Here is a 12,759-nt window from a genome sequence, read left to right on the forward strand (position 1 = left end):
TGCTCCTCCAAGCCTCCACTGGGGTGAGGGGAAGCCATTTAGATGGAGGGGATATACACTTAAGGACCTACAAGATTGGGAAGGTCAAGGTGAATGGGTGAAGGGGGCGGGTGGTAGGCAGTGGTGGAGACCACCCACTAGGTGGAGAGGGGGATACCTCATCTAAACCCAGCTCTCAAACAGGTGGTTGCCTTTTCAAGAGAACCCAGGAATCTGGTTTTCTATATGTTAGCAACAGATTTGAAAATATCACGGTGCCGGGATTTCCCTGGTGGTCCAGTGGTTAAGGGGCTTCCCTGATAGCTCCGTTGGTAAAGAATTCGCCTGCAATGCAGGAGACCTGGGTTCAATCCCTGGGTTGGGAAGATCCCCTGGAGAAGGGAACACCTACCCACTCTTATTCTGACCTGGAGAATCCCATCGACTCTGTAGTCTGTGGGGTCATAAAGAGTCAGACACGACTGAGTGACTTTCACCCGTGGTTAAGATTGCAGAGGGCACAGATTCAATCCCTAATTGGGGAACTAAGATCCCATATGCCATGTGGCATGGCCAAAACACAACAAAACGAAAACAAAAATATAGTGTTCTGAGGGCTGAACAAGAGCGTTTGCAGGCTGAATGTGTGAGGCCCACAGATCTGAGTTTGGGATCTCTAGTTCATATCTTGAATGAATCACTTGAAGTGAGGCCAGGAAGCTTCCTAGCCTTGGCTGAGGCTGTTCATTCCCAACCACTATTCACATTCTTTTTTTGTTTGTTTGTTTAAAGGATTGTTGCTGATTCCCTATTCATATTCTTTTTCTTTCAGGATTGTCATTGATTTTAGCACAGCTCCGTGAGCAGAAAGGTAGAAGCAGTAGTAAGGATGAGATGAGGACGATGATAGCAAACCCTCACAGAGCACTTACAACGTGGCAGGCGCTGTTCTAAGTGCTTTCTGTCTTTTTGTTCTTTTGTGTCTTTTTTTTTGGACTGAGGCATGCGGGATGAGAAATCTTGGTTCCCTGACCAGGGCTAACATCCCTGCCCCTTGCCATGGAAGCATGGATCTTAACCACTGGACTGCCAGAGAAGCCTCTATTTTTGTTCTTTTAAAGATGAGGTTTTAACGACCAGGGTCCAGGGTGGATGTAGAGGAAACCTTGATGGCGAATGTGAGATGCACTGGAACAGTCAAGCAGGGACGGTTGCTGGTGAATGGGCGTCCCCCTCCTGGGATACTCTGCAGAGAGCGGTCTGTAAGGCCAGGTAAGGGCTGGAAGGGTCAGAATGAGGTAGTCCCAAATTTCTTGGTGGCACTGTCTGGGAAAACGTTCTCTGGGCCACTCAGGGCTCTAAACCTTCAGAGACTCAGTTGATTTGGGTGCTGAAGAATCAGGCCCCACAAGGCGCCCAGTTATTCACCATCTTCCTGCATAAAGCACTCTAGAGACTGGATTCCAGACTCTTTTGGCCACCCGCCTGCCCTGAGACCTTGGGGACATCACTTCCCCTCTCCAGGCTTCTGTTTCCCCTTCTGTAACATGAGTGGGGTTGTTCTGATGGTCTCTTAAGGGACCTCAGACTTAGATATTTCTGACTCTCTCGTCCTAGGCCCAAGCCAGGCCTGGAGCTTCCTGAGCTGAGAATTGAGGGTGCCTCCACCCGAGAATTCCTCAGTCCTGACCATCTTCCCAGGCTGCCCAGGGGCTGTTCAGGCCCCATTTCTTTGTGACTCTGAATTTCAGGCCCAGTCCCTTCTTGCAGGAGTTGAGGGCCAATAAAAGCAACTAAGAATATGGAGTGGGCTAACCTTGAAATAATGCAGAACCCAGAGATTGACCAGGTTCCATGGCTCTTAGAGGAGGTGCTTGCTGTGCCTGAGCCCTGTGGCCAGGCAGACAAGGCGGCAAGTATGAATCTCCATGAGACTGACACAGTGGTCCCAGGGCAGAGGAAGCAAGGAGGCACCGAACCCCTAGCCCATTGACTTCACCTCCACTTTTGTTCCATCTCTGGAGGACCAGGAAGATCCCCCTGGGCTCCAAAGCTCAGCAGGGCAGCCACTCTTTCCTCTGCTCTTGCATCCCTTCTCTCCCCAGGAAGAAGACTTTGGCCTTTGTCTGGTGGGTTCTCAGGCCCCCAGTAACCCATTCCCCAGGTGAACATTCACAGGAATATAGCTCATTGGGTTCCATTTAGGTCCAGCTCAAGAGATAGTTCGGGTGTCCTGATTCCTAAACCATATGTCTGGCCACTCCAAGGCTTCCCCTTCTTGGTCTAAGCCCATATTTGCCTAAGAGTCACCTCTGATTCTCCCAGAGATGCCCACCTTCAACACTGTCCAATTTCACCCTGTCAGATTATAATGCCTTTGCCCAGGACTCTGTTTTTGGGGTCTCCAGTATCTAGTCCAGTTCTGGCTCACAGGTGGGCCTCAGTTATTATATTGATGTGGATTATAAGGCCTCGTAATTGAAAAGGCATTGGAAAAGACCCTGATGCTGGGAAAGATTGAGGGCAGGAGAAGAAGGGGACGACAGAGGACGAGATGGTTGGATGGCATCACCAACTCAATGGACATGAGTCTGAGCAAACTCTAGGAGATAGTGAAGGACAGGGAAGCCTGGCATCCTGCAGTCCGTGGGGTGGCAAAGAGTCAGACACGACTGAGCAACCGAACAACAACAACAAGGCCTCATGCCCAATAGGTGTCCAGTACCCTTAACTATCAGAGAAGGTAATGGCACCCCACTCCAGTGCTCTTGCCTGGAAAATCCCATGGATGGAGGAGCCTATTAGTACTACTGACTCACGAGAAAAGACCCTGATGCTGGGAAAGATTGAAGGCAGGAGGAGAAGGGGACAACAGAGGATGAGATGGCTGGATGGCATCACTGACTTGATGGACGTGAGTTTGAGTAAGCTCCAGGAGTTGGTGATGGACAGGGAAGCCTGGCATGCTGCAGTCCATGGGGTCACAAAGAGTCGGACACGATTGAGCAACTGAACTGAAACTGAAAACCTTAACTATTATTACTTTCAGAATAATGACAGTGTCCCACATATAATTGATGTTCAATAACTGATAATATTAATCATGACAGCCAACATTTATTAAGCTCTTCAATATACTCCAGGCATCGTTTCAAATGCTCTGTGTGTATTAACTCAATCATCTCATCGATCATTCAAGGAAGAATTGCCCCTATTATATAGATGAGGAAGCTGAGGCGCAGAGTGGTCAGGTACAAATGATTATGATGAAGATGGTTATAGGCATAGAACACAGGGGCTCTTAAAAGAATGATCATTTTGATTAGAGAGTACTATGTGCCAAGCAGGCACTCAATAATAATATTAGGTTGGCCACAAAAATTCATTCAGGTTTTTTTCCATAACATCTTAATAGAAAAAAACCAAACTAACTTTGTGTCCAACCCAGTAATTATCTTCAGGATTACAGCATCTTGCAAGAACGAGGTGCTCTGCAAATGTATACAACAGGTGATCAATGAACGAGAGATGTCAGTGCAGAGCTCAGTACATAGTGGGTGCTCAAGTTTGAAGGTTCAGCATTGGATGGTACCCGAAAGGGACAGGATCTCTGTGCTGGCCTTACTGTTACTCAGGGTAGAAACTCAGTACTCAGGGTTCTATCCCAGCAGTCACTCAGCCCAAGTCCGGAGAAAAGAAGGCTCTTAGTTAGAGAAGGCCCTCTGCTCTGTGTGGCCATGCAGAGGCCACAGAGAGTCCCCCAGGCCCACTGCTCAAGCCACGCCTCTGTAGGAACCATGTAAACAGGAAGTCACATACCAGTTGCAGAACAACGCAGGAGCCTGCCGTGCCGTCCAGGCTGTGTACGGAGCAGCGCAAGTGTCTCCGAGGCTGAGGGTGGCCCAGGAAAGTTCTTCACACCTACAGACGTATGTCACTATCATTGAGCACCCACACCGTCTGTCAGACATGCCGCCAAGACCTAAAACATAGACTCACAGAACTCTTTTCCTTGCGAGCCTAGGTTAGTACCCATTTGACAGAGGGGGAAACTGAGGCTCAGAGAGAGAAATGACATGCCCAAACCCCAGCAACTGGTAAATAGCAGAGCTGGGATTCCACCCCAGGGCTCAGTCCCTCAACATAATGCCCTTTCCATCCAAAGTACAATTTCTTTCTTAGTATTTATTGAACAGATTCCAGGAGAAAGAGGGGGAAATCATAGCCTTCAGAGTATGTAGAAATTTAGACAAAGCAAAGATGGTATTTAACCCCGGAGGTTTGGGCTGCTCCCAGCACCAGTGTTCTGAACAGGGGGAGCATTCACCCGAAACTTGCTCTTCCCAGGAAATAGTAAAGGGAGAAATTTCCTGAAAGCCCACCTGTGGTCTCAATTGCCTAATCCACTGGTCCCTGCATCCTTTGGTAACACCAAGTATAGTTGCATGATATTAGAATTCCTTTTGTTTATTTAAAACAATCCAATGTGGCCCTTTTCAAACAGATCATTTGATAGAACGATGCTATGCTTCTAGAAAATAAATGCATTGTGTTACCATGATGCGTGTTGGAGAGACACACTCATCCTACTCCTAACCTCACCCCACCCTTATCTTTCCTCATCTCTGACGCTAACCCTCTAAGCCTTGGCCCACCCAGCCCTCATTCCTGAGGCCCACTTTATCCCTCCCTATCTCTTCTGTCTGAGCATTGCTCTACTGCTGCTTGCTCTACAGAGGAAATAGGAGTGGGCAACACCCTCCCCACCACATGGTCCTTTTTTAAGTTGAAATATGGGGAGAGGCAGAGCCCCCAATGTGTGTTCTGCCCGAATTGGTACCACCATTTTTGGCAAACTCTTTTAACAGCCTCCTGGGCCCCTCCCAACAAGGCAGGAATTTCTCATCAACAATTGAACAAAGCCGGGAACTCAGGGAGAAGGCACAGGACATTCCAAAAGGATTTCTCTCAAGCTCCCAAAGACAACATGTGGGAACACTGCAGAGGGCACAGAGCCCAGCAAAGAAAAGCGTGAAAGGGACGGAAATCTGCCCAGTGGGAAGGGCAGTGCAGGCCGGGGGAGGGGGCGAGGGGCCGGGGTCCGGAGGCCTGAGCGGGAGGCCGGCTGCTGCCACTCGTGACCCTGCGCAGGCTGCCCCACCTCTCTGGCCTCAGATCTGTGGTCCCTAAGCTCCCGAAGGAACTGCAAAAAGCAAACCCACAGACGTGTACGTATCTGCTCATAGCAACACTTTATGAATCACGGAGACCTGGTGTTGGTGTGTGCGTGCTAATCGCTTAGTCATGTCCGACTCTTGGTGACCCCATGGGCTGTAGCCCACCAGGCTCCTCTGTTCATGAAATTCTCTAGGCAAGAATACTGGAGTGGGCTGCCATTTCCTTCTCCAGGGGATCTTCCTGATCTAGGAATCGAACCCAGGTCTCCTGCTTTGCAGGCAGATTGTTTACCATCTGAGCTACCGGGGAAGCTCTACAGAGACCTAGAGATAGCCCAAGTATCCAATGATGGGATAGGGTTAATGAACGATGGTGTGGTGAGGAGACAAGATGTCAAATAAGTATTAGAAATATTATGTGCAAAGTCAGTTCAGAGTTGCTGGCCCACAGATTGCTAACAATTACCATCTGCAATGAAGAGCTTATACCAGATTGTAAATCTATGTGCTGCTTCCAAAACGGACCAAGTATTTCAAGAAAAAAATAGTGTCAGCTGAGCTAAACAAAGTGCTTAACTGACATAGTTGAGTTACACTCTGAGCAAGCTTCTTATCTTGTCTCAGACTGGTAATACACAGTTTGGGGACTGGCACCGGTCCACAGAGCCATTTTTAAGTAGCCCTGGTCTTGACTGACACATCGAACTGTGTTTAATGAAAATGTTAAGTGAGAAAAGCAAGACCGGAAATCTTTAGCATATGCCGATCACAGTGGGTGAAAACGCCCGTATGTGTGGTGACAAAGGAAGCAAAATGAACATTTATGGAGTTCCAACTTTCAGCCCCCGCACAGACATCTCGAGCTGAAGCAGGGGTGCACGGGCAGGAATGTGAGGGGGTGTATGTAGGCCATAGGAATTCCAGCCTGGCTGGAGGGGTATGGGGGCTCCAGGGACAAATTCAAATTACAGAGACCATTTATGGTCAGCTCAGGAGCCAGACTCTGGGGCAGTATCTGCAAGGCGTGTTCTGAGAAACAACCATCTTGCGAGATGTTGAAAGGTTTTTCCAAAAAACACGTGGGTTCCATTCTCAAATATGTTGAGGAATGCTGAGTTGAGCAGAGTTGGACAGGAGACTTTCTGGAGGCCTGCTCAGAAACTTTCTTGTGTTGGGTCCCTTGGGGTAGCCACGGTGCAGGAAAGAGAATAGAGCTCCCAAACTTCTTGACCAGGGAACACCCTTTCCAAAGAGCGTCTCAGAGGGCCAGTGATCTGTGAGGTACAGCGTGGGAACCCTCCTCTGGGCCTGGGCCCCAAGGTGGAAGCTTAGCAAACAAAGCAATTGATAATGATGAAGGGTGATGGGGAAATAATAGGAGGGAGAAAGAGGGGGTCAAACCCAAGGTCATTTTCAGAAGCCTCACACTTCAGCCTGGGCAGAGCTGAGAACAACCCAGTGGGAAGCAGAAATGGGAACAGTTCAGAATGCGGGTTCTAGACAGACAGACACAGACGCAAATCCTGGCTCCATCCTGTCCTGACTGTGTGATACAGGCAAGCTGCTTCATCTCTGGGGCCTCAGTTTCCTTGTCTGCAAAGGGCGGTAATGAAATACACTCACTTGCCTACAGCCTGGGACTGTGATTCAAAGAGATTCAAGGCTGATCAGACTGTGAAGGGAGTCGATCTTTGCCCCGAGCACAACCAGAAAGGGGACATTTACGCCTTGTGCCATGCTTGAACCAACTTGTTCTTTCATTCAGGTGAAAGTTTACAAGGGCCTGCTCAGCCAGGCACTGTGCCCTGGGGGATGCAGTGGGGAACAAGGTGGAGACCAGATAGTCATGCTCTCTGCCCTCCTTATGTCTGTCTCTTCACTCTTCATATTAGATGGTCTTCCAAGAGATCGCAATTGTCAAAAATGTTAAGAAGGAGAAGCATGGGGGACGGAGGTTGTGGGAAAGCAGAGCGATCTAGTCTGGGAGGTTGGGGAGGCTTCTATGGTGACATGAGGTTTGAGCTGAACCCTAAAAGAAAGTTAAAAGAAAAACAGAGAGAGAGAGAGAGCAGCAGGGTGAGAGGGGGTGGGTTTTGGGTGAGAGTCGTACTTACGGAGAAGGAAGGACGTGTGCAAAGACCACAGTGGGTGAGGCAAGTGGCTGGAGAGCTGACCTGGACTGCATCTTCCCACCTTGCAAGCGTCCCTCTGTCTCCATGATCTTTCACTGCCTGCTTAGAACCATGTCCTCCCCCATCTTCTTCCTCTTCTCCATATCATCTCATCCCCTCTCTTCCATCCTCACTCCCTTTCACACCAATTTCCAGTTCCACATTCTCACCCAAGTACACATCCTTACCCTGCCGGCATCTGCTTTCTGACACGGGCGTTGGAACACTTGTGCATAGTAGATCTTTACTTTCATTGCTGAATGAGAGGCACCACCACTAGGCCATATGGTGCCTTTGGTCATGCTCTCAAAAGGTATCCCCTCCGGGCAGATGTAGCACCAGGCCTCCCTTGGCTGCACACACTTGTTCAGTGAACAACCCGCCCCACCGTCCATGGCACCCCTGAATGAATAAAGAAATACAGGAGGAATGAGAAGCTCTGAGGCAGAGAAAAGATTTGGAGTGGGAGAGGAAGCCAGGGGAAGCTGAGTTCTATTGGTTTTGTAGTGGCAGACGGATGACCCACGAAGTCTGTACTCCCCCATCAGACTAGAGATCCTAGATCAGACTCCTGTTTTTCAGAAGCCAAATTGTTTGGCTGCTCTCGCCTCTCCAGATTCTGGTAGTCTTTCCTTATCTAAGGAACTTTCTGTGAGACTTGACTTGTTTCCGTCCCAGAGAGTGTGGCCAGTGCCCAGAGCTATGAGTACATACACGGTGTGATTATAGGTGCCTCCCTGGCTCAACTAGCGTCTGCAAGGCCTTGCCTTTGCTCTTCTTCAAAGCCATATGAGGAGATAGCCAGACTGTAGACAAAGCAACTTGAGAACATTTACTAAAGATACCAAGGACAGCAAAAATAAAACAGAACCAGCCAAATCCCTTAGTGGGAAGGAGAGGATGCAGAATAAATAGGGGGATGACCAATCCTCCGGTAGGTGGAGTTACCCTGGAACTTTCTCGACAGGCCACGTTTCCTGCCCTCTACGTCAGCCCCCTTCCTGCCAGTCTAGTCAGCTTTACCATCTCTTTCCCCAGCCTCTTTTAGGAAGCAAGACTTATAGCTGAGATTTAGTCTTGACTGCACATCTACAAAGAGTTACTTGTTCTCCTTTTCCTTTGCTTATGAGCAAATCACCCAAGAAGCCAAGGCTCTGGGACTTAAAGGGCCCGAGGTAGGGAATGGAGACTGAGGCAGCTCACAAAATGGGATTTGTCACGGATGCTGACCCTCCACGGACCAGGCAAGGCCTTGGAAAAATCCTGCCACCGAGGCTGGCCACCTGCCAGCTCTGAAGTCATTGGAGTTTTGTAGCCTTCCTCATCAGACAGGGAGTTCCCAAGTGCAAGGCTGGACTCCCCCATCAGACTTTAGAAGTCCTTGGTGGGCAGAGGTACACCCGGCCTTCAGGCTGGGAGCAACGCTGGCTGCAGAGACTGCGCCTCCATCAGACTGGAGCACCCTGAGGGCAGAGTCGTGTCTCCCTCTTCAGATTGGGAGTGCCCCCAGAAACAGCGGTAAAAGAAATGGTTGCTGCTTATTTAGGGCTTACCATGTGCCACAAACTGATTTTTTTTCCAAGTATTTAATTTTATTATTTACTTGGCTGCCCTGGGTCTTAGACGTGGCACGTGGGGTCTTAACTGTGCCAGGTGGGACCATCTTTTCGTTGCAGTGCGCCAACTCTCTAGTTGTTATGCGCAGGTTTAGTTGCCCTGCAGCATGGGGGATCCTTGTTCCTCGACCAGAGATGGAACCCACATCCCCTGCATTGGAAGGCAGATTCTTAACCACTGGACCACCAGGCAAGTCCCAGGAAACAGTTGTTTTTTAAAAATGAATATATTAATTCATTTGAATCCTCATAATGGCACTGTGACTGAGGTCTTAACGTTATTTGCCTTGTCCAAATGATGGATTGGAGTCATGGAAAGGTTGAAAAATGTGTTCAAGACTGCACAGCAAGGCGGTACAGACAGAATTCTCCATCAGACTGAGAAAAACTTGAGGACAGGGACTGTATCTTCCCTTTTCCCTTCAGTAGGTTAGGGGTTCACCAAGCGCAAGGCAATGGCACCCCACTCCAATGCTCTTGCCTGGAAAATCCCATGGATGGAGGAGCCTGGTAGGCTGCAGTCCATGGGGTCGCTAGGAGTCGGACACGACTGAGTGACTTCACTTTCATGCACTGGAGAAGGAAATGGCAACCCACTCCAGTGTTCTTGCCTGGAGAATCCCAGGGACGGCGGAGCCTGCTGGGCTGCCATCTATGGGGTTGCACAGTCGGACATGACTGAAGTGACTTAGCAGCAAGCGCCAAGATCTAAAGAAGGAAACGGAAACCCACTCCAGTATTCTTGCCTGGAGAATTCCATGGACAGAGGAGCCTGGCAGGCTACAGTCTACGGGGTGGCAAAGAGTCGGACACGACTGAGCAACTAACACACACACACACACAAGCACCAAGATCAGGGATCCCTCCTCTGTCCACCTCTACCTTTCTATCTGAGCAGAAACACTTGATTCAGTGCTGTGTCTGGCATCTGGGTTGGGGCCAGGGAGTTTGCCAGACCACTGTGGATGTCCTGTCTACTCCTTACAGCTCTGAGCTGATCTCCTGGATACACCCCACAGGGTGGAGCTTCCTAGTCTTTTGGAGACAGGCATTTATCAAGGTTGGCAGTGAGAATGCCAATATTTTCTCAACCCCCCAGGTGCCAATCAGGATGCCAGTGTTTTTTCATCTCCTGGATGGAAGGCTGGAAGCCTGCAGGCCCCTATCACAGGGAACACGCTTTCCGGAGCCAGGCCTGGTGCCACCCAGTGAGCTGGGCATTTCCTTCTGTCCACAACTCACCTCGATTCTGGCTGAAAACCCAGCCACGAGTCTCTGGAACCTAGCAACTCTCATAGGAAACAATGGAAACTTCAGGTTTATTCTACTCCCTGTATCATTACTCAAAATGTTTTCCTCTGTGTGACACACACACTCACACATCCCAGTTTTCTCTCCACCCAATAGCCTGGGCTGCGCTGGAAATTTTCAGGCAGAGGAGCCCACGGCCTGGGGAGGCCTGGTGTCAGGGCTGCGTGTGCTGTCTGTGGGTCTGTGTCATCAGGGACTGCCGTCAGTCCCAAGCATCTGTGATTGGGGCTTTGGCAGTGTCTGTCTGTGTCTGGGCCTTGGCTGGTGTGTCTCTGGCACCAGGGTTATGATTTATGTGAATCAAAGTTGATCTGTGAGTGACAGGAAAATGGTGTGTCAGGGGAAACTCAGTTTCATATAGAGTGTCTTCTGTAAGGCACTGTGGTTAGTGTGTGAGATAAAAAATGCGGGCGCTGTGCACCATCTGATACGGAGAACTGACTCATTGGAAAAGACCCTGATGCTGGGAAAGACTGAAGGTGGGAGAAGGGGACGACAGAGGATGAGATGGTTGGATGGCATCACTGACTCGATGGACATGAGTTTGAGTAAGCTCCAAGAGTTGGTGATGGACAGGGAGGCCTGGCGTGCTGCGGTTCACGGGGTCGCAAAAGAGTCGGACACAAGTGAGCGACTGAACTGAACTGAACTGAACTGGGCATGTGAGAAACGTTGGTCTATATGTGAACTGTGAGACCTTGAGGGGAACCTGAGCGTGAAGACGGCATTTAGCTTCCTATACTGGGATTCACGTCTGTGCGTGTGTGAAAACGTGACTGTGAGCGTGAGCAACTGAGAGTGTGAGTTGTGTCCAGTGCATCACCTGTAGAGGTGTGGCTTTTCAGGGGAGAGAAGGATCTTTTGAGTGGGTGAGGACTGTCAGCGCCTGAAAGTTGGGTGACGCAGGTGAGCGTGAGCAAGCGTTCACGGACAGTGGCCGAGCGCGTTAGTGCGTGAAGTTGTGAGTGTGCAGGTGACCTCAGGAGGCCACGTTGGCTCGAGCGTGTGTGACCCGTGTAGGAAGGGCGCTGGGGTGAGCGCGTGCCGTTCTGGAAGGTCCTGGAGAGCGGCCTGCGCGGAGTCACGTCTGCGGGGTGTGACGGCGAGAGCGGATGGATTTGGGGGTCCCAGAGTCGGTGGGGGCGTGCGAGAGAGGTGTGCATGTGGAGGGAGGGCGATCCCGGGCGCAGGGCGCCGGCCCTGGTCCGATCCCTGACTCCAGGCCGGGTTTGGCGGGGAGCCGCGCTGGGCTGCAGCCCGCGCGGAGTAGTTGGGGGGGCCTGGGGGCCCAGACAAAGGCCGGGTTTGGCTGCGCGGCGGGCCGGGGAGAGAGGAGCCCTGAACCCGGGGGCGGTCCGGGGCGGGGCCTCGTCTAGGGGTGGGGCCTCGTCCAGGGGCGGGGCCTCATCCCAGGGGCGGAGCCTCGTCCCGGGGCGCGGGCCCTTGTCCCGAGGGCGGAGCCTAGTCCCGGGGGCGTGGCCTTTCCCCGGGGGGGGGCGGGGCGGGGCGGCCGCAGGGGCGGGGCTGTAGCGGGAGGGGCCGGGGAGGCTAGAGCCGGCCGCGCCGTCCGGAGGTCTCGGCAGGCTGGCGAGCGGGCGGCTGCGGGCGGGCGCCGAGCGAGCGATTGAGCGAGTGGAGCGGGCCGGGCCATGGGGCGGCAGGCGGCGGGCGCGCTGCTGCTGACGCTGCTGCTGCTGCACGGGCTGCTGCTCGCGGTGAGTGTGCGGGGCGGAGAGGCGGGAGGTGCCCCGGGCCCGGCTCGCCGCGCCCGCCAACTTGGCGGGGGCGCCGAGGCTGCGCGGCTGGGGACTCTGGCTCAGGACGGCGGCGCCCGCCAGGGACCCCGGGCTGGCACAGGCCACCGCCACCCTCCTCCATGGCGTTCTCCCGAAGGGCCACCCAGGGCACCCCGCGAGGGTCCGGGGGCTGGACCGGCCCTCGTGGGAGTCCAGTGGGTCTCCTGGCCACGTTGCCGAGTCTCGGAGTCGCGGTAGGCATGGCCCGGCCTTGCCATTCCTGGAGGGGGGGGCGGGGAGGTGGGCAGGCTGAGGAACTTGGAGCAGGGTGGGAACTTGGCTGGGCGAGGACACACCTTTCTGTGCCAACTTGGAACAGGGGCACTCAGTGGTGATGGGGACTCTATCCATCCTCACGGGAACTTTTTTTTTCTTACCACGACGTCTGTCCCCTTGGGGAGCTGGTCACCAGGCAGGCGCAAGTAAAGGACCAGTCTGGACTGAACTGAGTCTTCAGCGGAATACCCACAGGCCCTGGAGTCCCACAGCTCAGGGATTTGAATCAATCTCTGCTCTTCACTGAGCAACTGTGTGACCTCCCAGCAAGCTGTTAACCTCTCTGAGACCAGCCCACATGCCTAAGGGGAACTCAGAATACAGGGCCTCAGAGAGCAGGACTGGGCGGAGTAGGTGCAGAAATGTTTGTTGCTGGGCCAGTTTGTGGTGGACAGTCAGTGGATCTGTCTCCCCAGCTTTCTTCCCAAATCTT

At 52.1% G+C, this 12,759-nt stretch overlaps 1 protein-coding gene across 9 annotated transcripts in view; it reads left to right on the top strand.

The window, feature by feature from the left end:
• The first annotated feature begins 11,821 nt into the window (after positions 1-11,821).
• Positions 11,822-12,759, top strand: part of HSPG2 (heparan sulfate proteoglycan 2) — a 109,939-nt gene continuing 109,001 nt past the window's right edge. For all 9 annotated transcript variants that reach the window (XM_027521128.1, XM_027521146.1, XM_027521153.1 and 6 more), the window contains exon 1: positions 11,822-11,969. In XM_027521128.1, the coding sequence (XP_027376929.1) occupies positions 11,904-11,969 (66 nt within the window). In that variant the 5' untranslated portion in view covers positions 11,822-11,903. The remainder of the gene's footprint in view (positions 11,970-12,759) is intronic.

The sequence above is a fragment of the Bos indicus x Bos taurus genome, chromosome 2 (genome assembly GCF_003369695.1).
Source record: "Bos indicus x Bos taurus breed Angus x Brahman F1 hybrid chromosome 2, Bos_hybrid_MaternalHap_v2.0, whole genome shotgun sequence".
Lineage (NCBI taxonomy): Eukaryota > Metazoa > Chordata > Mammalia > Artiodactyla > Bovidae > Bos > Bos indicus x Bos taurus.